Genomic DNA, 20,876 nt, shown 5'->3' with positions numbered 1-20,876 from the left:
GTTACTTTTCACTAGGTGTTTGTTTCTCTTTATAATAAAGAGTTTTCATTTATTTTGAAATTCATTTATTTTTAATTGAAGGATGATTGCTTCACAGTACTGTTGGCCTCTGCCATAGACTAACATGAGATGGCCACGGGCATACACACGTCCCTCCCTCCTGGAGCTCCTCCCACCTCCCACCCTTCCTGCCCCTCTAGGCGTTAGAGAGCCCCAGTTTGGGTTCCCTGAGTCATACTGAAAGCCCCCACTGGTTATCTCTTTTACATGTGGTAGCGTACAGGCGTCCGTGGTGCTCTCTCAGTGAGACGCGCCCTCCCCTTCCCCAGCCTGGGCCCACGAGTCTTTGCCACGTCTCTACTGTTGCCCTGTGAGTAGATTCCTAGGTTGCCCTGTGAGAAAAGGGAGCATCTTACATATACCTTTTACACTTGGCTTTTTTTGGGTTTATTTTTAAATTTTATTTTACTGTGTCTGTTTTTACCATCTTTTTACGGACTGGAAATCAGTCCGTATCAGCTCGCGGACATCATCTTGCTTCCCTCCAGGGGATCTTCCTGACCCAGGGGTTGAACCTGGGTCTCCTGCACTGCAGGCAGATTCCTTACCATGGGGGCCACCCGGGAAGCCGTGTTCATTTTCTCTACATGTTCTTATCTGTTTTACTGTGTTTTCTTTACCCAGCCTCCTAATGTGGACATTTTGGTTGTTTCCGTACTCTGTAAATTACAGAGGACACTGTAGTGAATGAGCTCGCACGTGTGTGTTTGTGTGTTGTTGGAATTGTGTCTTTGCGTAAATTCCTGCATAGGGCATCACTGGACCAAAAGGTAAGTATGTATGGCCTTCTGTTCAGTTTTGCCAAACTCTTCTCCGTCAGGGTCACACCGTTTGCCTTCTCAGGGGCTGTGCGTGAGAATGCCTTTCAGCACAAGCTCACTTGCAGAGCCTGGTGTTAGGCGTCTGCGTTTTTGCCAATTAGACAGTTGAGAAATGGTATCTCTTACTATTAGTGAATTTGAATTTATTTTTAATGTTTAAGGGCTATTTCTATGTTTTTTTTTAAATGAATCATCTGCTCATATCTTTTGCTCATTTTGTTCTTCTGGATTTTTAGATTTTTTTTTTCTCTCAATTTTTATGGCCTGTTTATATATTAGGGATATTAGCCCTTGGTGATATATGTTGAAAATACTTTTCTCTTTGGTTGCTTCTGTTTTGGCTTTGTTTATAGTATTTTCCCTGTGTTTTTAAGTAATTGAGTTTATTAATTTTTAAAATTGCCTTTGGATTTGAATCATATTTGGGCTTCCCTGGTAGCTCAGCTGGTAAAGAATCTGCCTACAATGCAGGAGACCGTGGTTTGGTTCCTGGGTCGGGAAGATCCCCTGGAGAAGGGGTAGACTACCCACTCCAGTATTCTTGGGCTTTCCTGGTAGCTCAGACAGTAGATAATCCGCCTGCCATGTGAAAGACCTGGGTTCCATCCCTGGGTTGGAAAGATCCCTGGGTTGGGAAGATGCCTAGGCTGGGACAATCCCCTGGAAGCATCCTTAGAGGGCCTTTCCTTAATTCAGGTTTTAGATGAACTTACCCAAGGTTTTTGAGCTTCTTTTATGCTCTTCTGTTGTGATTTAGATCCTAGAGCATTTGGAGTGTGTTCTTGTGTTTGGTGTGAGGTGTGGGTCTGGCTGTATCTTCCCCAGTTTGGAGTGTGTTCTTGTGTTTGGCGTGAGGTGTGGGTCTACTGTATCTTCCCCCAGTTTGGAGTTTGTTCTTGTGTTTGGTGTGAGGTGTGGGTCTGGCTGCGTCTTCCCCAGTTTGGAGTGTGTTCTTGTGTTTGGTGTGAGGTGTGGGTCTGGCTGCGTCTCCCCCAGTGGCCTTGCGGCTGTCCCAGTGCTGTGTACTGACAAGTCCGTCTTTGCCCCGGTCACTGGTACCGGAGGAGTTTATCCCACACTTGTCCTGGTTAACATCAGACTCTCCAGCTGCCCTGTCTTCCTGCTGTTCCCCAGCAGGTCAGGGCCGGTGGTGCCCATGTGGCAGGGCTTGTCTCCTCATTAGGGAGCAGATGCACGTGAGCTCACGTTGTGCCAGCCTGCTGGTCGTTGCTGGCATCGCCGTCACACTGGTACCTGCCTGATCCAGGCCCTTGTTGTTTTTGTGGTTTTGCCTTTCTCTCTCTGCTGCTTCGCCAGGCTCTGCTTTATTCCCTCTGTTCCTGCTTCTCTTTGTCTGTCGAGTTTCCACCTTGGGCCTCCTGTACGCTCTTGCCTGTCCTAGGAACACAGTGACTCTCTCTTGACTGAATGATTAAACAGTTGTTGGGTTGATACTTGAGAGCCCTTGTGATGATTCCCCCCCAACTTTCCCATCCTTCTTAACTGCGCCCTCTCCTTTCCTTTGCTGTCGCCTGGGTCTTAGCCTGCCTGTGGCACTGATTTTCCTGTCTGTAGACTCTGTGTTTCACAGGTTCACAATAATGTTACATGTGGGCTGTCAAAACTTTATAGATGTCAAGAAAGATCAAACCCATTGGATACCAGTATTTTTAGAGGGTGTTATTCGTCTATTGAGTGAAATTAAATCATCGGCCTCACTAAGCTCTCCCGTGAGCTGTGTTCTTTTTATGTTCCTACAGATTATATTTTTTTGGTTGCTGCGTATGCCTTTTCCCCCAGCCTCACTCCTGGAGTTCAGTAAATCATTAAAGTTGAAGTAAAAGTCTCTCAGTCGTGTCTGACTCTTTGCAACTTCATGGACTATGTAGTCCGTGGGATTCTCCAGGCAAGAATACTGGAGTGGGTAGCCTATCTCTTCTCCAGGGGATCTTCCCAACCCAGGGATCAAACTGGGGTCTCCTGCCTTGCGGGCAGATTCTTTACCAGCTGAGCCACCAGGGAAGCCCAAGAGTACTGGAGTGGGTAGCCTATCCCTTCTCCAGGGGATTTTCCTGACCCAGGAATTGAACCGGGGTCTTCTGCATTGCAGGCAGATTCTTTACCGGCTGAGCTACCAGGGAAGCCCCTAAATCATTAAGGGAACCCTCATTATCAGTGGTTCCCCCCCTTTTTTTTTAAAGGATAGGGGGACCGTTTGCTCCTTCTCCCTTGTTGGGAGCTTCTTGATGAGGTGAGTTTCCACAGGAGGAATGAAGACCCACCTCGTGCGGACCCCCACTCATCCCGTTCCTTTCTTCAAGGGAAAAGGGTCAAATTTGACAATGTAAAGACAAATGGTTAGAGCTGATGAGATGAAGACGACGACCTGTCACCTATGAAGTATTACTCCACGCCAGAACGCAGTGTGCCGTGACCGTGAGGAGCACACGCTGCAGGCTGAGCGCGGCAGCGAGAAGCGCAGGCCCGAGCCCACGCCCTGCGCTGGGGAGACGGCTCTGTGGTCTGCAGAGCTCGGCCTCTCCAGGACCGTTTCCTGTCCTGCAGAAACAGGGCTCACTAGGAGTCCCCCTTCGTAGACTTGCTGTGGCTTGTAAAAGAGTTCTCGCGTGGACACCCCCACACAGGCCCTGATTCCTCGTAAGTGCAGAATGACACAGGTTTCTCTGGACGGAATCATGACCACCCACGGTGGCCCCTCAGGGCTCCGAGGCTGCTGCGTGGTTTGGAGGTGGGCTTCTCAACTCTGCAAGGCCCAGGGTCGTGTCATTGGGCCTGGCTGATTTGCATCTGTTCTTTAGAAAGTACAGATTTTAGGTATTTTTTCATGTGTGCATGCCCTCTTATTATTTATAGTTCTGCCCTCTCATCTCTTGCTGGGATTTTCACAAAATCTGTAGAAACACGAAATCTGAGGCCACCTGCCTCCTCCTGTCCCTTGTGTTTCTTTCTCCCCCGGTTGAAGGGACCTCTGTATAGGGCATGTTCTTTGTTATTCTTTTCCTGGAATCTCTCTCTCCGTCTGCCCATCTTTCACCTGTCCTTCTATCGCTTACTCTTCCGTCTTGTTCCCAAAAGCATCAGAGGCAGCTTACAGAATACCAGAATACCAGATGAGCTGGTGAGAAACGGGGCCCGGTTTAGACAGCAAGGCGAGGAGATGAGCTTGCGTGAGGGGTGCGGGCCGTGTGAGGCGCACGCCTTTGCCCTGTGAGCTCCGAGATCGACAGCAAACGTGTGCCTGAGGCCCCCAGCAGAAGCACGAGGGAGACAGGATGCTCGCTGTCCGTGAAATAGACAAGGGGCTTAGGAGAAGCCAGCTTTTCCTGCTCTGAGGCTTAGGAGAATAATTTTTGCATGTTCTCTGAAATCAAAGAGTATTTCACCTTTCTTTTTTTGTCAGAGTTCTCTGGGTCGTTGGTTACATTCTATAAATGGAAATGTCCCCAGAACTCTTCCCCCTGTGTGTGTGATGGCTAGGGAATTAGGTGGTTCTGCTTATTGACAGGGCTCGGCCAGAAATAGAAAAGGACAGCCTCGGAAAGGATGTCAGTATTTGCAAGTTATGTTTTCTTTTCGGTGCTCAGTTCAGGGAACATTTTCACCTAGTTTATCTCCGTTTGAGGGCGCAGTGTGGCCTCTCATAGCATTAAGAGCTTTAGTGCTCGGAGACGGTGCACGCTGACTGCATTGCCGTAGACAACTGAGCTAGCTATTGTAGATGTGTTACTTTTGTATAAAGCATTTCATGTTCTTTAATAAAAAGTTTCAACAGGGAGGAAGGCTTTATTCTGAGTTAATTACCATGGAATACAATGCTTTGACTATTTAGACTATTAAAGGGAAGGTGTAAGCGGTGAAGACTTTTAAAAACGGTGTCATTATTTAAATTTCAGTCAGGACTTTTCAAGCTTTATCTTATCTGTGCCTGTCTTTTAAAGTAATAAAGCAACAAGACGGAAGGAGCGAAAGGTTATTTCTTGTCTTCCCCTCGGTGTGCAGGTGCGCTCACTACCAACGGCATCAACGCAGACACCAGCACGGAGATTGGACGGGCGAAGAACTGCCTGAGCCCCGAGGACATCATTGAGAAGTATAAGGAGGCCATCTCCTACTACAGCAAGGTGAAGCCTCCCGCAGGCCCTTTATGTAGCCGCGCTGCTTTAGGCAGGGTCCCTGGTGTGCACGGGCAGTGCTGCCACGGGGTCTTCCAGTTAGTGGTCTCTGTAAGTACTCCTGCGTCGTTCCCGGGTGCATAATACCATATGCCTGAGAATGGGTTTTGTTGATTGAAAATGCTGTATATTTAATTTAGTGTCTGAGAAAAGGGGGGAAAGAGGCTACCATAGCCCCACTACTCAAGATAACATCTCAGTATCTATTTTTTGTCCTTTTTTGCCAGTGTATATTATCTGTATCATAAAAATGGTGAGATTCTGTATTTATTTACTGTGTAGAGACGTACATTTTTCATTTGGCATATTATGTGTGTTTCTACATTATCGAATTTTCTGTGACATGGTTTTTAATCAGCTGTATAGCAATCCATCTTGTGGATACACCATTTTTTTCTTTACTTTGGACTGAAGAAAAGTTTAAATTTTAAATACATTTAACTGAAATACTGGAAAAGGGCCTGGGGTTGTACAGAAGAGTGATAGCGAGTGAGAAGTGAATGTCCCCTGCTTCCCTCCCCTTATTCCCTAAGAGTAGCAACTGTTAACAACTGGCGCCCTCCAGGTGGCACTAGTGGTAAGGAACCCACCTGCCAATGCAGGAGACAGAAGAGACTCAGGTCTGATCCCTGGGTCGGGAAGATCCCCTGGAGAAGGAAATGGCAACCCACTCCAGTGTTCTTGCCTGGAGAATCCCAGGGATGGGGGAGCCTGGTGGGCTGCCTTCTATGGGGTTGAACAGAGTCGGACACGACTGAAGTGACTTAGCAGTCACTGGATATGACATTTACATATATCATTGGTTACTTTCAAGTTACTCTCCAAATTTGTTCTCCAACAGGGGATGAAAAGATGGAGAATTACTCATTTAACCAATTCTCTATTACTGAGTATTGTATACAGCCTGGACAACACCCGAAACATAGGGAACTCGAGGGCAAACTATAACAGTAAGGACTTTATAGCCAATAATGTCTTAGGTCTTGTTTACAAAGTGTCAGCAGATTGCCAGGAAAGCTCTGTAAGAGAGTATTCTAAGACAGTACCAAAGAGAAAACCCATCAGGAAAAGATTCACTGTATTAAAAACGGTTTGACCACAACCTAAATGAAAAACCACTTAAACAAAATGCAAGCAACATCAAGAAAAAGATCTGCGATGTGTGTCCATGACAGACACGAAGCTAACACCCACAGTTTACGAAGAGCTGTAGCAAAGCAGTAAGAAATGCTCCCTGATTTAAATGTGTGCAAAGGACAGGATGGTGGTAGTCTGTGGTGCTGGGCCTTCTCTGATGCAGCGGGATTTCCACCTTGGTTTTGGAGTCAGGCAGACCTGAGTTCACATCCTGCTAGCTTTGTGACCTGGGGCAAGATACTGTATTTTTGGGGGGCCCCATTTCCTTTATCTGTAAATAAGCTTAGTATTTATTTTAGGGTTTTGTATTAGAAGTGAATGAGATAATTCCCTCCTGTATTTCTAAAAGTATCAATCGCATGCTGCTGCTGCTAAGTCGCTTCAGTCGTGTTCTACTCTGTGCGACCCCATAGACGGCAGCCCACCAGGCTCCTCTGTCCCTGGGATTCTCCAGGCAAGAACACTGAAGTGGGTTGCCGTTTCCTTCTCCAATGCCTGAAAGTGAAAAGTGAAAGTGAAGTCGCTCAGTCGTGTCCGACTCTTCACGACCCCATGGACTGCAGCCCACCAAGCTCCTCCATCCGTGTGATTTTCCAGGCAAGAGTACTAGAGTGGGTTGCATAGTTCTGTGTTTACTGCTGGTGCCTTGGTAGGTGGTTACTACGGAATCAACAGTGAAAAACAGGGGCATGTCCCCTCAGCAGAGAGCTTATGTCCCAGGACGATGCTTGTAAGCCCAGGTATGGAGCAGACTTCTGGGAAGTGTCCTGTTTGTTATGACTGAGTGTAAATCTCATGGTAATATTTAAAATGTCGTTGTTGTGCTCAATCATGTCTGACTCTTTGAGCCCCCATGGGCTGTAGCCCCTCCCCAGGCTCCTCTGTCCACGGAATTCTCCAGGCAAGAATACTGGAGTGGGTTGCCATTTACTTCTCCAGGGAATCTTCCCAACCAAGGGATTGAACCTACATCTCTTGCATCGCATGCATTGGCAGGCAGATTCTTTAGCATTGTGCCTCCTGAGAAACCAGTGTTCAAAATATGTAACTATAATCAAAATATGTGAAAAAACCCTGAGATGACCTTTTTTCCCTTCAGTAGTTTTCTTAAGAGTTTTGTAGGAAGGGAAATAATTTTATTTCAATGGAAACAAGTCCCTGTTAGATTCTGTTGTGTTGTTAAATGGTCTATAAAACTGATATAATTTTTATATCCGTATTAATAGTTAGGTAAGCACAGTTCCTGCTTGTGCCGTCTTTGGTAAATTACCTGTAACTTATCACAGGTTCTGTGCGTGTTATGTCTTAGAAATGAGGATGTAGTGGAGGCCTGCTCCTTCTGGCACAGTAATTTCTTTTTCTACCTTTTACAAATAATTTTAGTAAGGAGCACGAGCAACTGTGTGTTTCTGCTTCTTAATAATCCATAAGTGGGCAGACTGCATTTTTGTGAGTGGTTATACCAGGCAGGCCTTGGGGTCTCAGCTGACACTCGTTGGGGGTGGCCAACTCCGTGGCATGTTTGATGCCTTTCTGGGTGTGGACAGGGGTCTCCTGGCCTCAGGTTCTCTCCAGGCACCAGGATACATGGCTTTATTCACCTCGGGAAGCCTCTTCCCCAGCTGCAAGAAGTCTTCAGAAAACTTATTTGAAAAGTGCTCCAGCTCAGGACCACCAGGAAAGAGAAAAAAAGGGTAGAAGGACAGGGAGCAAGGTGGGTTCACGCTGGGCCTTGGGAAGAGGGGGGCACAGGAGGGGGCCTGGCCCCCACAGTGTCCCAGTGGCCAAGGGCAGCTCTCCTGGCCAGGTGCCACCTTAGGCAGAACCGGAAGAGCTGGAGGTGAGGCTGGAGGAGGACCATTACTGAGCAGCAGCCGAGGTCCGTCTGCCTCCTCTGGTCACGTGTCTTCACTTGCTCTTCCTCTCAAGGCCTGAGAAGCAGGAACAAGTAACTCAGGGAGGAAAGTAGACACACATCCAGCGCGCTGAGCGGACAGACACAGTGACACAGGGAGCCAGGACTTCTGCGACAGAGGACGTGAGCTGACAGCTCCTGCCTCAAAGCTGTAGCTGTGAGAGAGCCTAAGAGCACAGGAGCCAAGCGGAAACGAGCAGTGGAGTCTCCATGCACAGTGTTTTGAAATTCTGTAAAATAGCCAGCTAGTGTTGGTTGTATTACTCGAAGGAATGCTGACATATGTATATGTGCGTTTATAGGCTCACTCAATCCCTCCAGCCTCTTTTGCCCCCAGGAGTTGGGATAGCCTTTCTCAAGCACAAACTTGGCTGGGCTGTGCTGCGGGTCCTCGAGCTGGGGAGGTGCTGCTCAGTGTCACCGAGTCCCCGGGTGCAGCCTGCACGACGCGACAGAAACCTCTCTCTTCTCTTTTGACCCTACAGTATAAGAACGCTGGGGTGATTGAGTTAGAAGCGTGTGTCAAGGCCGTCCGTGTCCTCGCCATTCAGAAGCGCAGCATGGAAGCGTCGGAATTTCTCCAGAACGCGGTTTACATTAACCTTCGGCAGGTGGGTGTGTGTCCGCCTCCACGTGGAGGGCTTAGCGCAGTTCTCCTGGGGCTTTTTCACAAGTCCGTCTGGTTTTGCTGTGCTAGGATTCAGCGTGGTCAAGACCCTGGAGTCAGAACTTGAAACCCTGATAAAGGGAGCTGTTTTACTTCTTTATATTATGGTCTTTTACTTTCAAAATTCAAAATTTTGTTCTTTCAAAACTTTTTTTTTGATTGGAGAGAGAACTGTGCCGTTAACAGCTTTGCAGCCTTGGCCAAGCTTTGATGCCTCTTTTTTGGTCACTTGACGCGATTGCAGTTGTGACCCTGTCTGGGTTGTTCATGTTATAAAATATGAAGTGTGTGAAAGGACTTCATACAGCTCATTGTACACCGCAGGCCTCCCACACGTATGACCTGGCTCTGGGTGTGTTGTTGTACACCGCAGGCCTCCCACACGTATGACCTGGCTCTGGGTGTGTTTTTAATGAGATAGGATCACCAGAATGTTTAGTTGCAGATTGCTAATGCAAAACCCCCAAATCAATAATGCAGCTAAACATCTATGATCTTTCTAGTCCACTTTGGATTTTTATGGCCAGGGCCGCCAAGACGGAAAAGTGAAGCAGTTTGCTTAGGGGCCCACGGCTAGGGTGAGGACCCAGGTGGCTGTCCTTGAGCAGATCTCGCGCAGCCCGGCACCGTGCTCCGGGCACGCCTAGAGGTGGGGGGCAGAACCTGCTCTCACTGTGCCGACACTTCGTGGCAAAGGTGGATGCTCACCAGGTGAAGAACTTGGAGTTTATCCTAACAACAGTGGGTTTCAACAGAAAGGCCTTAAAAGCGCAGGGATGATGGGACCCCCACCTTTGTCTGGAGCAGGGTGAGCGTGGTGGGGGAGACCAGCCTGGAACTCTTGAGGGGATGTAGGGGATGTAGGTGGCTGCACTGGAGTGTGGTGGGGTGGTCAATGGGAAAAAGTCAACAGATTGAAGACGTGTTTCGGTGAAAGGAAGGAATTAATGACCTATGTGAGGGCCAGACGGAGTACTGCCCAGGTTTCTGGCTTGATTAGTCAGGTAAGTGATGGCCATGCTGTGTTCAGAGAAGAGACTCTGCAGAGGGAGTTTGGGGGGCAAGCTGATGGAGTCAGGTGTGTAATTAAAAGGCTTAAACATGTGGGTCTGGGGGACTCAGGTGAGACAGAGGGGAGTCAGGGAGGGAAGGGAGAGAGACTTCAACATCATTTTGCATTCTGAACATGTAAGAGAGAACGGCAGGCCTCTGTCACAGAGGCTTAGCACGTTAATGTTTTGCCATATTGACTGCAGAGCTTCTTAATTTTTAAATAGAAATAAAATAGAAACAAAGCCGTGGAGTTAATGAACGTCTTAGAGTTGATATGTATTCTGCTCATGTGTATTTTGATACCTCACATATTTATAACTACAATCTATAAAACGTTGAATATTTTAGTGTAAGAGTTAAGCACAGGGACTGGGAATACACATGGCTGGGACCTGAGTCTGGGTTTTGTCCCCCGAGTGAATTACTCAGCCTCTCTGTCCCTTCTCAGAAAAGCTTGAGGTTTCTGGTAAAGACGGGCAGGAAAAGCGAAAACCCACCGCTTGATGGGGAAGGGTGGAAGCTAGCGGTCGGCAGCACTGGCAGATGAACGGACGTCTGGGTTGGGTGACCACTCACCGCGGTTTCTGGGTGACTGTGGGGCGTGAGCCCTGGGCCGGGCAGTGCGTTTGTAGGGATGAGCAGGCGTGATTCCTGGCTCTGAGGTTGCCGTCCAGGGAGCAGCCCTGGGCACACACAGCCCCAGTGGGACAGCTCAGGGTGCAGTCCTGGGACCTGTGCTGAGGGCAAGATGAGGGCTCTCCCGAGGGGTCTCCCTGTGAAGAGAGGAAATGACCCATCCACAGCAGCCGAAGAGCCCCCGAACAGGGTGCCAGGTGCAAAGGCATGACTGGGCTCGAGCTTGGAGCTTGGGGAGCCAGAAGTCCCTCTGTGGCCTGAGTGGCCTTCTTTCTGAAGGACAGTAGGTGGAAAAGATGCTTAAAAGGCAGACTGATCGTAGGTCATGAGCGAAAGTAAAGATGCGTAGATTCGTCAGGCAGGCACGAAGGAACCCTAAGGGTGTGTGGACCCAGCTGGGGCATCGTGCTGGAGGACAGGGTCGTGGGCTTGTGCATGGACCCCGCTTTGTACTTACAGCAGAATCCCTCCATATCTCTGTATTTTCATCTGTAAAATGATGGGATGGCAAACTCATGGTGACCTGAAGGAGCAGTTTGGCTCACACACTCTGTGTCCAGCCCTGTCCAGCGTCATCGTGCAGAGCTGCTCAGCAGCCACCCTTACACACTGCGGCTGGAGGCGGTGGAGGGATGTCTGTCGTGCCTGGTGGAGGAGGGGATGGGTGGTTTTGAATGGACACTGAGAGCAGGCTGCAGAGCCGCAGGCAGGCTGGTCGAGGGTCGGCTGTGGGGAGCACTTGGCAGACTTTGTGTCTTAAGACTTGCTTGCCCTTATGGACCTGAGTTGCCTTTGCAAATTCATGTTGAACATTTGGGCTCTCGGCGAGGCTCTTCCCACAAGTGGGTATAACACAGCGTGTTTTATAAGGTAACGTGCTTTTGTTTAGCATGTAGAAATTTGCACCTGCTGGGAACAGCCCTCCTCTATGGGCCTGGTCTTCGTAGAACACTAGGGGTCAGCAGAGCCGTGTGGAGGGCCAGCGGCCGGCCTTGCGGTGGCGGGCGTGGGCCTGTGGAGCTCTCCCCAGCTCGCTGCTTTGCTGGAGTTGGCTCATCTCCGTGTGTGGTTGCCTGATGAGCAGACAGCACAGTGGTGAGTTCTGGTGAGACTTTACAATGACAGTGACAAACAGGAGCGGCCTGGGTTTTCCTGAACCAGGGTGAGCTTTTGGTTCTCGATCAGGTGTCTCCTCCTGATGGGTCAGTCCTGCGACTCCTGTTGCCTGATGTGGACACTCTGAAAAGAACCGAGAGGGCATTATTGCAGGTGCCTTCTGCCTGAAGAAGCCCCATGCAGATGCGAAAACTGAAAATCCCTTTGGGTCTGCTGGTGTTGGGAAGGGTTTCTGCGTGTTCCAGGAGGGTTCTAGGCAGGATTCCTCTTTGTGAGCAGGAGCGTGGATCCACCTGTCTTGTCTTCAGTTGTTTACGGGAGTGGTTCATGGGCATTAGCATCGACAGAGCTGCGAGCTTGGAGTCTGAGAGCTGGCTACAGATTTGTGTAGCGGCCCTGTCGGTCTCACCTGCAGGTGTTCAGGGTGAAGGGAGAGAGGAGTGTGAACCTTGCAGCCAGAGTCAGGTTCCAATTGCTGTTTCCTCTTCGTGTGACCCTGGACTGGGAGGTGGCCTCCTTTAGCCTGTTTGTGAATCTGTAAAATGGGTATGACTATATTCACTTCTTCCTGGATATACTGTGAATTGTCAATGGGATTATAACACATGTAGAGCGCTTCCCACCGCTGGGCGCTTAGGAAGCGTTCACTGTCTGCCCACCGGTGATGTGTCAGAGCAGGAAGGGCTGCTCCTGTTTGTGGAGGACCCACTAGCAGACTCTTGACTAGGCTGTGAATTTGGTTATTTCCTTCAGTCCTTGTAGCCGCTTGTGCTAAGTGTGTTTATTCTCATCGCTGGAAGAGGAGCCTCAGAGTAAAGAAGACTTGGTCATCTGTCCCAAGTCAGATCATAATTTCAGGTGCAGGGGCCTCGGTAAAGTGTGCTCATTTGGCTTTTCCCTTCCCTCCATTCTGTACTGGAGGCCAGGCACCAGGCTTGTCGCCTAAGAATATTCCATAGGTTTTATTTATATTCCGTAGGGTTCCTGTACTGCTCGAGCACAATGTCCATAGGGGGACATGGGTACTAATAGATAAACGTGAAAACAAATGAGCACGAACTGTCGTCAGTTCTGCAGAGAAAAAGAGCATACCTTGCCCTGCGGGGCTGGGGAACTTTCTAGTTGGGGCTGCTCTGGTGTTAATCTTAGTAAAACAAGTTCTGTTACCAGACAAAGACAGAAGGACAAAGCCTGTGTTACCAGAGCAGGCTTTGGTAGCTGTCACTCTGGCCTCTAGAGCAGGGGCTCAGTAGTTGTGGCTAACGGGCTCAGCTGCTCTGTGGCACGTGGGGTCTTCCTGGACCAGGGATTGAACTCGTGTCTCCTGCATTGGCAGGTGGATTCTTCACCGCTGAGTTACCAGGGAGGCCCCGAACCCTTTTAGAGAGGAGGAAATAAAGGCCAGGAGTTTGCATGCAGGCCTTGGCAGTGCCACCACTGGTCTTCTTCAAACCTAGTTTGCTGTGGCTGCAAAGTCCAGGCTCTGTGAACTGCATCCTGTAGCTTCTTCCAAACAACCCGATGACTGAAGATAATTTTCTTCATTAGTAGGAAACCTAAGTGACCACAAGAGAAAGAGGTGGTAAGGAATTGTTTGGAAAACTAGCGAGAAGCCCGGTCCCTTCCAGCCGTGGGAGCTTGCTCCCGGACCAGTGACGCTCATCCCGGCACCTCCTGCAGGCCTGATGTTCAGGAACGACTGAGCCGTTTGAGAACATTTCAGCTCGTGACACTGTTGATTAGAACCTGTGGCCTCTTGGTCCCTGGTTAATTTTCTCTTCAAAGCCATTTGCATTTTCTGCGGGCTACTCCGCTCAGATGTAAGAATAGACTCTTTAAAGTTCTTGATGCAGTTTCTTAATGAGGCTGTTGCTAAGGAAACCTAGCAAAAACCCAGTAGATATGCACATAATGGTAACCTCAGAACTTTGTCGATTTAAGCTCAGAATCAGAGGGGTGGGAGGCTCAGGAAAGGCTTTCTGAGACAGAAGGGGGCCAGTGTAAGGATGCAGCTCAGGTTAGACGAAACAGCTCCGTCCCAGCCAGCAGGGCGCCTGGCCTCAGGACGTGTGTGCGGTCCTCACAGAGAAAGGAGGGGTTGCATGGGGAGGGAGGAAAGTCAGGGTCTTTGTTGGAGAAGGTGAAGAGAGAGGAAGCTAGAGTTTCTGCTTGAACAGGAGTTAGGAATATGGCTTGAGGTCCTCATATTTGGGGGAGAGGAGTTTTGTGGGGACCTGAGGAGGAGGGAGTCTGTCTTGGAGGGAAGTCCACACACTGGAGAAACGGGCAGGACCGGGGGCCTGCCGGGTGAGCTGCCTGCAGGCTGGGGCGCGGGCTGCCTCCATCCTTACACTGGAACCCCAGGCCTCGGTATGCAGGCCGGAGCAGCGACGAGACGGGGAGACGGCTGGTGGGAAAGGAAAGCAGAGAGCAGTGCCCCGGGGCTGTGCTTGCTATGTTCAGCACCACCAGGCCTGAGCCGCCGGGGGTCTGGGAGGGTGCTCGACGGGAGAAGGAGGGGTCGCACTTTCCCACGCGGGACGCACAGCAGCTGTGTACCCCACAGGCCCTCTGGCTCCTGCAGCTCTTTCTTCTTGCTTCAGCCGCCGGGGTCCTCCGAGCTGCGTCTGCTGTCGCTTCTGTTAATTACCCCTGCTTCACCTGGCCCTCGTTTCATCTAAATATTAAGTCCCCATTTTCTCCTCACCTTCATTTTTGTCTTTTTGTCATTATTGTTGCTAAATTGTGTTTAAAAAAATTGATTTATATCCTTTTTGAGAATGAGGCCCAAAGTAAATGAATGTGTGCACAGACTCTCACAGACACTTACTGCTGTGAAAAGCTCTGAGCTGTTTACCTAGTGGTTACACTGCTGGCTGGTCGTCGTGCTTAAGAAACGGAGGCTGTCATCACTCCATCACAGGGTGGCTGGGTTAGGTGGTGCTTAGGTTAGGTCGTGGATGAAAGAAAACTTCTTGTAAGCCGTGCAGGCCAAAGTTGGTGTGGTTATTATTCACATTTCATTTTCTTTTTCTCTGGTTCTATATATTTTGTGTTTTGAGAAGTTATGTGTTTTAAAATTCCTGCCCAAATTCCAGTGTCTTTCCCTTTCTTTTTCTCTTTCCTTTCGCTGCGTCTTATGTTCTAAGTAGTAGATGCCTTTGTCCCAGAGAATATGGGCCTTCTTAGCAAGAGGACAGGGTGAGCGTGGAGACGTGGGGTGCAGAGAAGGCCTTGGCACTTCCGCATGGAGCCGCGTCTGTGCCTCTGCCTCCTACCGCGTCAGCGCGCTGACGCGGCTTCCCCTTGCCTTCATGTTTCATCGGGTCACTGTTTTATGAAAAATTGTCTGTTTCCCTTTTTCACCTGGAAGGCTCTCTAATGTGCTCTTTCCTTCCCTCTGATGCGTCAGCTCTCTGAGGAGGAGAAGATCCAGCGCTACAGCATCCTCTCCGAGCTCTACGAGTTGATCGGGTTCCACCGCAAGTCCGCCTTCTTCAAGCGCGTGGCTGCCATGCAGTGCGTGGCCCCAAGCATCTCGGAGCCTGGCTGGAGAGCCTGCTACAAGCTGCTCCTGGAGACACTTCCTGGCTACAGCCTGTCACTGGACCCACAGGACTTCAACAAAGGTACCGGAGCCGAGAGTTACTTCACCCCAATTAATGCGGAATGAAAAATTAAGCAGACCTGCTGTTTGTCTTGGATGGTGTTGGTGGTCAGGCTCATACTGTGGGTCGGGTAATTTTGAACCTGAACTCGGCCCCTGGCTTTGGTCCCGGCCATTGGTGGCGTGTTAAGTGCCAGGGGTTGGGTAGAACTGGAGGTCAGTTGCCAGCAGGCGTGTCTTGGTTCTTGCTTTGTGCTGGACACTGTGCCACGTGTTGAGGACACTCAGCCATGTCTGATTTCATCCAGTGGCACTTTCTTCCAGATCTTTCACTATCTCACCCAAACAGAAATCACAACAGATGCTTTTCACCTGCCCTGTCACCTGCTCTTCCTCTGATTCCTTTTTCCTCTGTGTTCCCCCAAGAGGTGAGGTGGACTCGAAGGTTTGCGAGCGCGTGTGTCATGGTTGGCACTTTTGGATGGACCCTGAGTTCTGGATGCGTTGATGCGAGCCTGTGGTTTCAGCCCAGTGTGTCTCTTTGGCAGTGGAAACCTCAGGGTGGCGGCAGTCACCCCTGCACTGTGGGCCCCTGACTGGCCTCCCAGGGCTGCTTCGACTCCCTCCACTGTGGTCACAGACTGTCCTTGGCCTGCCAGAGCCCCGAGACTGTGTGGTGTTGAACTGAATGTCATCTTGGAGCCCGAGGCTTGAAGGGACCCACAGCCAGAAGCCAGAACCTCCCTGTGGGGCCTGTCCCTGCTGACGGCCCCCTTGGCTGGCCCTCTGCGTGACCCGGCGCCCTGGGCTCTGAGCCTGTCGCCTCCTGGGCTGGGGCCGGGGGTGGGTGTGCGCTGAGACGGGGCCTGTGTGATGGAGGAGCCTCAAGTGATTCCGAGAAGGCCGATCTGGCTCCTCCTCTCTCCTTACAGATGGGGGACCGGGGTGGGCCCTGCTTGGTGGTCTTTGTGCTGGGGGCTGTCCTCACCCGTGGAGTCAGGAACGGGATGCTGAGAGGGGGCTGTGGGTCCTGGTGGCCCGGGAACCCCTTTCGTGTGCTTGTGGGAGGCTTCAGTACAGAGGGCAGGGGCTCTCCAGTGACTCCTGCTGTGATCCCTGCACATCCCTGCAGGCTGACTGTGGAGTGAGCACGCCCTGGGCTGCGTGCGGCGGCCGCTGTGGGCTCCCCCCGCCCTCCCTCCTCTGGATGCCCCTCTGCCCTCACCTGCCGGGCATCCTGCAGGTCTCCATTGAGTGTCCCCGTCGTCCCACACCTACACACAGTCCCTCTATTTTCCTCGTCACTGACTCCTGTTCCTCTTTTGCCGCGTTTCCCATGAATTGTAAGTACATTAAGACAGTGGGCAATGGTTTAGCACCCACCTCCCTCCCTAGGGTGTGTGCCCGTGAGGACGGAGACCTTGCCCCTCCCAGCGTCCCCCCGCAGGTGTCCCCGCAAACACGCGCACGGAGGGCACACAACTGGTGAGCGGCTTCCGTGACGTGTGCTTGTCGCCATCTGTTGAGCAGAGTTTGTTTCTTGATCTTAATTTTTAAATCACTTGAACAAAACGTGTTTCTTTTGAAAAATGAAACAAACAAGCACACCTCCCTGTATTTGGTGCTTTTTACCTAGCCTTCTATTAATATTTTGGGAGGGGACATTCACCATCATTTTGTGAAAGAGGTTGGGGAGGTGAGGTAAGAGATTGAATAAAGTAAAAATGATAAAAATCAGCTGGCTGTATTTTTTTTTTATAAGAAATAAGTTACTTTAAATCCCATCTTCACTGTTGCTCTGGACCACTTTAAACATTTCTCAGAGAATTAAGTGGAAATCTACTAACACCCTATACTTGCAAATAAAAGGGAGATTGTCTTTATTCTCAGCACCTGAAATGTTTTTCTGTTTCTTGAAGATTTTCCTTGGCTGGTATGAAAGTTGAGATAGGAACACAGAAGGGCACTGTGTATATTTGTCAGCTTAACAGCCTGCTTATTATCACTTTAATCTTATTTGTCTTCTGTGTACGAAGATTTTTTTGATCATACCTTCTGCTTAGCCTTTTCCTGAACGAGGGATTAAATTTTCCCCAGGAACTCTTAGGAAAGAGAGTGGCATACGAGTTTGCCTTAAAAGGCCGTAGTTGATGTAATAAACTCTCATATTGGTGAAATTTTTGAATACAAGAATGTTGAAAATTTTATCACTGGCTCATATGCTGCAAGTCTGACTTAAGGATAAAAAGATTCAGATTTTTATAGGACCAATTTGAATTGCATAGAAATTATGACGTATGCTATTTGGTGTTAAGAAAACTTATGCTCTTATCATAATTGCCTATGGTGGGAATTGGATCCTTATCTATTAAAAGAAAATCTACAAAGTGATATGTGCCCCATTATTGACATGATGTGCTAGAGGCGGGTTAAGTTGGGTCATTTATAAATCCGGGCTGGGTTAGTTGTGACGTGGATTTCAGCCTCTTCATCCTTTTCAGAATCTCTTTTGCATCAGCCTGTGGTCTCTGGTAACATGGAAACACTGAGGGGGCTTGTCCTTCTCTCCTTCCCTCTTGTTGTTTGAAAGGTTTTCTGTGAGATGGAGTGGTAGGATATCAAGGTTTTTGTGTGTAGGTAGGTCTGCTCTGCTCTAAGAATCTCAATAATTATTGTTATTCAGCAACTTAAAAATTATTATGAAATAATTAAAATATACACAAATTAGAATAGTACAATGAGCCCATCACCCATATTTTAAAATAATTAGATTTGGCCATATCTGCTTTATTCATACCTTTCTTTTTCTTTTAAGAATTTGTTCTTAAATATTTCTTTGTCGAAATATTTTTACAGCAAATCCTAGAAATCATGTCCTTTTAGCCTATATACTTAAGTAGGCATGTATGAAAAACAGGCTTTCATCAGGCTTTCAACTTGACCCACGAGCCTGTTAAGTGCCAGCTGTGTGTCAGGCCTCTTACTGGGGTACCTGGATGAATACAGCGCCATCCTGGCTCCCGAGAAAGTTATGGACTGATGAAGGAAACCAAGACACGAGCTTTAGGCACTCAGTGTACCTGCCAGAGAGTGCCCGTGGGACAAGATAGTGCAGGATTTGGTGGAAATCCACAGAAGGGGCCGGTCAGCCCTGTAGGCAGGGCTTGGGGCTAGGACAGGGGGTGTCCTTTGCTTAGAGTCTTAAGTCTCACCCCCAGCCTTTCTGCTACCCCCCAGGCTCCCTGGACACACAACGCTGGGTGGCGACTGATTGTGATTCCTGTCCCTACATCTTCTTCATGAAGAAGTTTAAGGTGGAAAATATTTAAAAGCACTGACTGTTGCCAAAAGGGACACAAATAATTATCTCTGAAATCTTGTGTTTTTTTTTTTTATTTTAAACTTTTTGTTTTACATTGAAGCAATGTAAAACATTAACAGATTAACAGGCTTCCCAGGTGGCTCACTGATAAAGAATCTGCCTGCCAGTGCAGGAGACCTGAGTTTGATCCCAGGGTCAGGAAGATCCCCTGGAGGAGGAAATGGCAACCCACTCCAGTATTCTTGCCAGGAGAACCCTATGGACAGAGGAGCCTGGCAGGCTACAGTCCATGGGGTCACAGAGTCGGACACGACTGAGTGACTGAGCATGCGTGCACGCGTAGGCAGTTGACAGTGTCGAGATAGTTTCGGGTGAACAGCATAGGCACTCAGCTGTACGTTAAGTCCTGGGAACCTAAAGAGATGCTTTTTGATGGCTGTGCAACCGATTTCTTCCACCTCTAATTTCAGATACACTAAGTTATTTTGGAGGGAGCGGGCACAGTTTGTTGGTAACCATTCTTTTCTCATTTAGCTTTCCACTTTTCTGTTTTTACACTTTAGAGAAATGTGATTTTTAAATTTTATGTATTTGGTTGTTGTTAATGAAGGCTCGTCAAACATTAGTATTTTCTTGGGGGAATAAAGTATGCTATAACTCAAATACATACCACTGAAAATATAATCTTTTGTCCTAACCTTATTATAAGTATTTCAGAATGGGTTGTTTTAGAGATTGTGTGTCTTTGTGGTGGCTCCCGAGGGGCCCTGGCGCTGCCCTGTGGCCCGTGCGCCTCGAGGCCCGCTCTGATGTCCCTTGGCTTCCCTCGTAGGCACGCACCGAGGCTGGGCTGCCGTCCAGATGCGTCTGCTGCACGAGCTGGTGTACGCGTCCCGGAGAATGGGGAACCCTGCCCTCTCTGTCAGGCACCTGTCCTTCCTGCTGCAGACTATGCTGGACTTCTTGTCAGACCAAGGTGAGTGGGCTCAGACTCAGGTTGTTTCCCGGGAGAGGGGGACGGGGCCATCTTGGTGCCAGCCCCGTCGGCACCAGCTCGGGAGATGGGGTGGGCGGTGTCCCCGGCTCTCCCCGTCTTCTGGGCCCGCTCCTCCCTGAGCACCTCTCACCGCCCCATGCTGCTGCTCTTTTTGTTGCGCTTGGCCTCTGGCATGGCCTCCCCATGCCTTTTCCCGCGCCTTGTGAAACGTAAACATCAGAGTGTAACATTTACATGGAGAAGCGCACGATTCACAAGAACTCTGCTCAGTGAGTTTTCACAAAGTGACCACGTGGTACCTGGCACCCAGATGGGACACATGCCTGGAGCCCAGTGCCCCTCTGTGCCCCTCTGGTCGCTTCTCACCTTCTGGGCAGCATCTTTCCAGACTCCTGGGGGATTGTGGGTATCTTTGCCCACAGGTCAGGGCAGCTTTCTTCTTAGTCCTTTCCTCCAGCATCTTTTCATCTTACATGCTTCCTGGGGGTCACATGTGTTTTGGGTTTCGCATGCAGTCATCTATCTCCAGCCCAGGTCCCACCCTGTCGCTGTCCCCAGGGAGTTGGTCCTGCCTGGAGTCAGTCCCCAGGGAGTCATCATTGTCTGCCACTGCACCATCCTCTGTCCCAGGGGCCCCAGCGAGGCCTCAGGCGGCTCAGTTACTCAGTCTCTGCCAGCATCCCAGCGTCCTCACCTCCTTACAGAGAGTGGGGATGCTCCATGGGCACGCGGGGTGTGGGTGTCCTTCCCTCGGCTCCTGGAGCTGTGTCTCCCAGGTCCTGAGAGCGCTCAGCGTGCTCGGTGCTGTTTGTGCGTTTCTCCGCGTGGGGTAGCTCTCGATTTCCGTTTAGGACTTCAGGCGGCCCGAGGGGTCCCTGTGGACAGCCGCCCCTCGGGGCGTCCGTGGTCTCTGGTTGAGTGTTGTCCGTGGGTTGCGTGTATCGATGTGCTGTGGTGGGCTCGGCGGTATGGAGTGCCTACACGTGGCCTCTCTGAAGTGGGAGGAGGAGGAGAGGCCGAGGCAGGGCCCTGGGGTCCTGGAGGCTGACGTGGGCTGGGTGCGCCTCTCCGTTGCTCGCGGGGGTGAGTTTTTGCTTGTTAAGGGCGCTGCTCCCCTGCCACTGGGCCCCTGCGGCTCCTGGAGCCTCCCGGGCCGGCAGCTCTGAAGACGTGTTGCCTGGTGCAGCCCGCAGGCTGAGCGGACCTTGCTCTCAGCCTCAGGGTTCTGAGCGGCCCCGGGACCAGGCCCCTCTCCCGCTCGTCCCGGTTCACTCGGTACCCTGCCCCCACAGTGCCCAGGGGGGTGGACGGTCTCCCACGCCGGGGACCGTGAGCCGCGCTGTGTGGCCCCT

At 50.1% G+C, this 20,876-nt stretch overlaps 1 protein-coding gene across 4 annotated transcripts in view; it reads left to right on the top strand.

Moving 5' to 3' along the window:
- Nucleotides 1–20,876, top strand: part of TRAPPC9 (trafficking protein particle complex 9) — a 390,359-nt gene that overhangs the window by 34,243 nt on the left and 335,240 nt on the right. For all 4 annotated transcript variants that reach the window (XM_010834790.1, XM_010834791.1, XM_010834789.1 and 1 more), the window contains 4 exons: nucleotides 4,902–5,023; nucleotides 8,612–8,737; nucleotides 15,011–15,227; nucleotides 19,360–19,503. In XM_010834790.1, the coding sequence (XP_010833092.1) occupies nucleotides 4,902–5,023; nucleotides 8,612–8,737; nucleotides 15,011–15,227; nucleotides 19,360–19,503 (609 nt within the window). The remainder of the gene's footprint in view (nucleotides 1–4,901; nucleotides 5,024–8,611; nucleotides 8,738–15,010; nucleotides 15,228–19,359; nucleotides 19,504–20,876) is intronic.

The sequence above is a fragment of the Bison bison genome, unplaced genomic scaffold, assembly GCF_000754665.1.
Source record: "Bison bison bison isolate TAMUID 2011002044 unplaced genomic scaffold, Bison_UMD1.0 scf7180017864036, whole genome shotgun sequence".
NCBI lineage: Eukaryota > Metazoa > Chordata > Mammalia > Artiodactyla > Bovidae > Bison > Bison bison.
The sequence above is the reverse complement of the archived record's forward strand: the minus strand, read 5'-3'. Positions and strand labels throughout refer to the sequence as shown.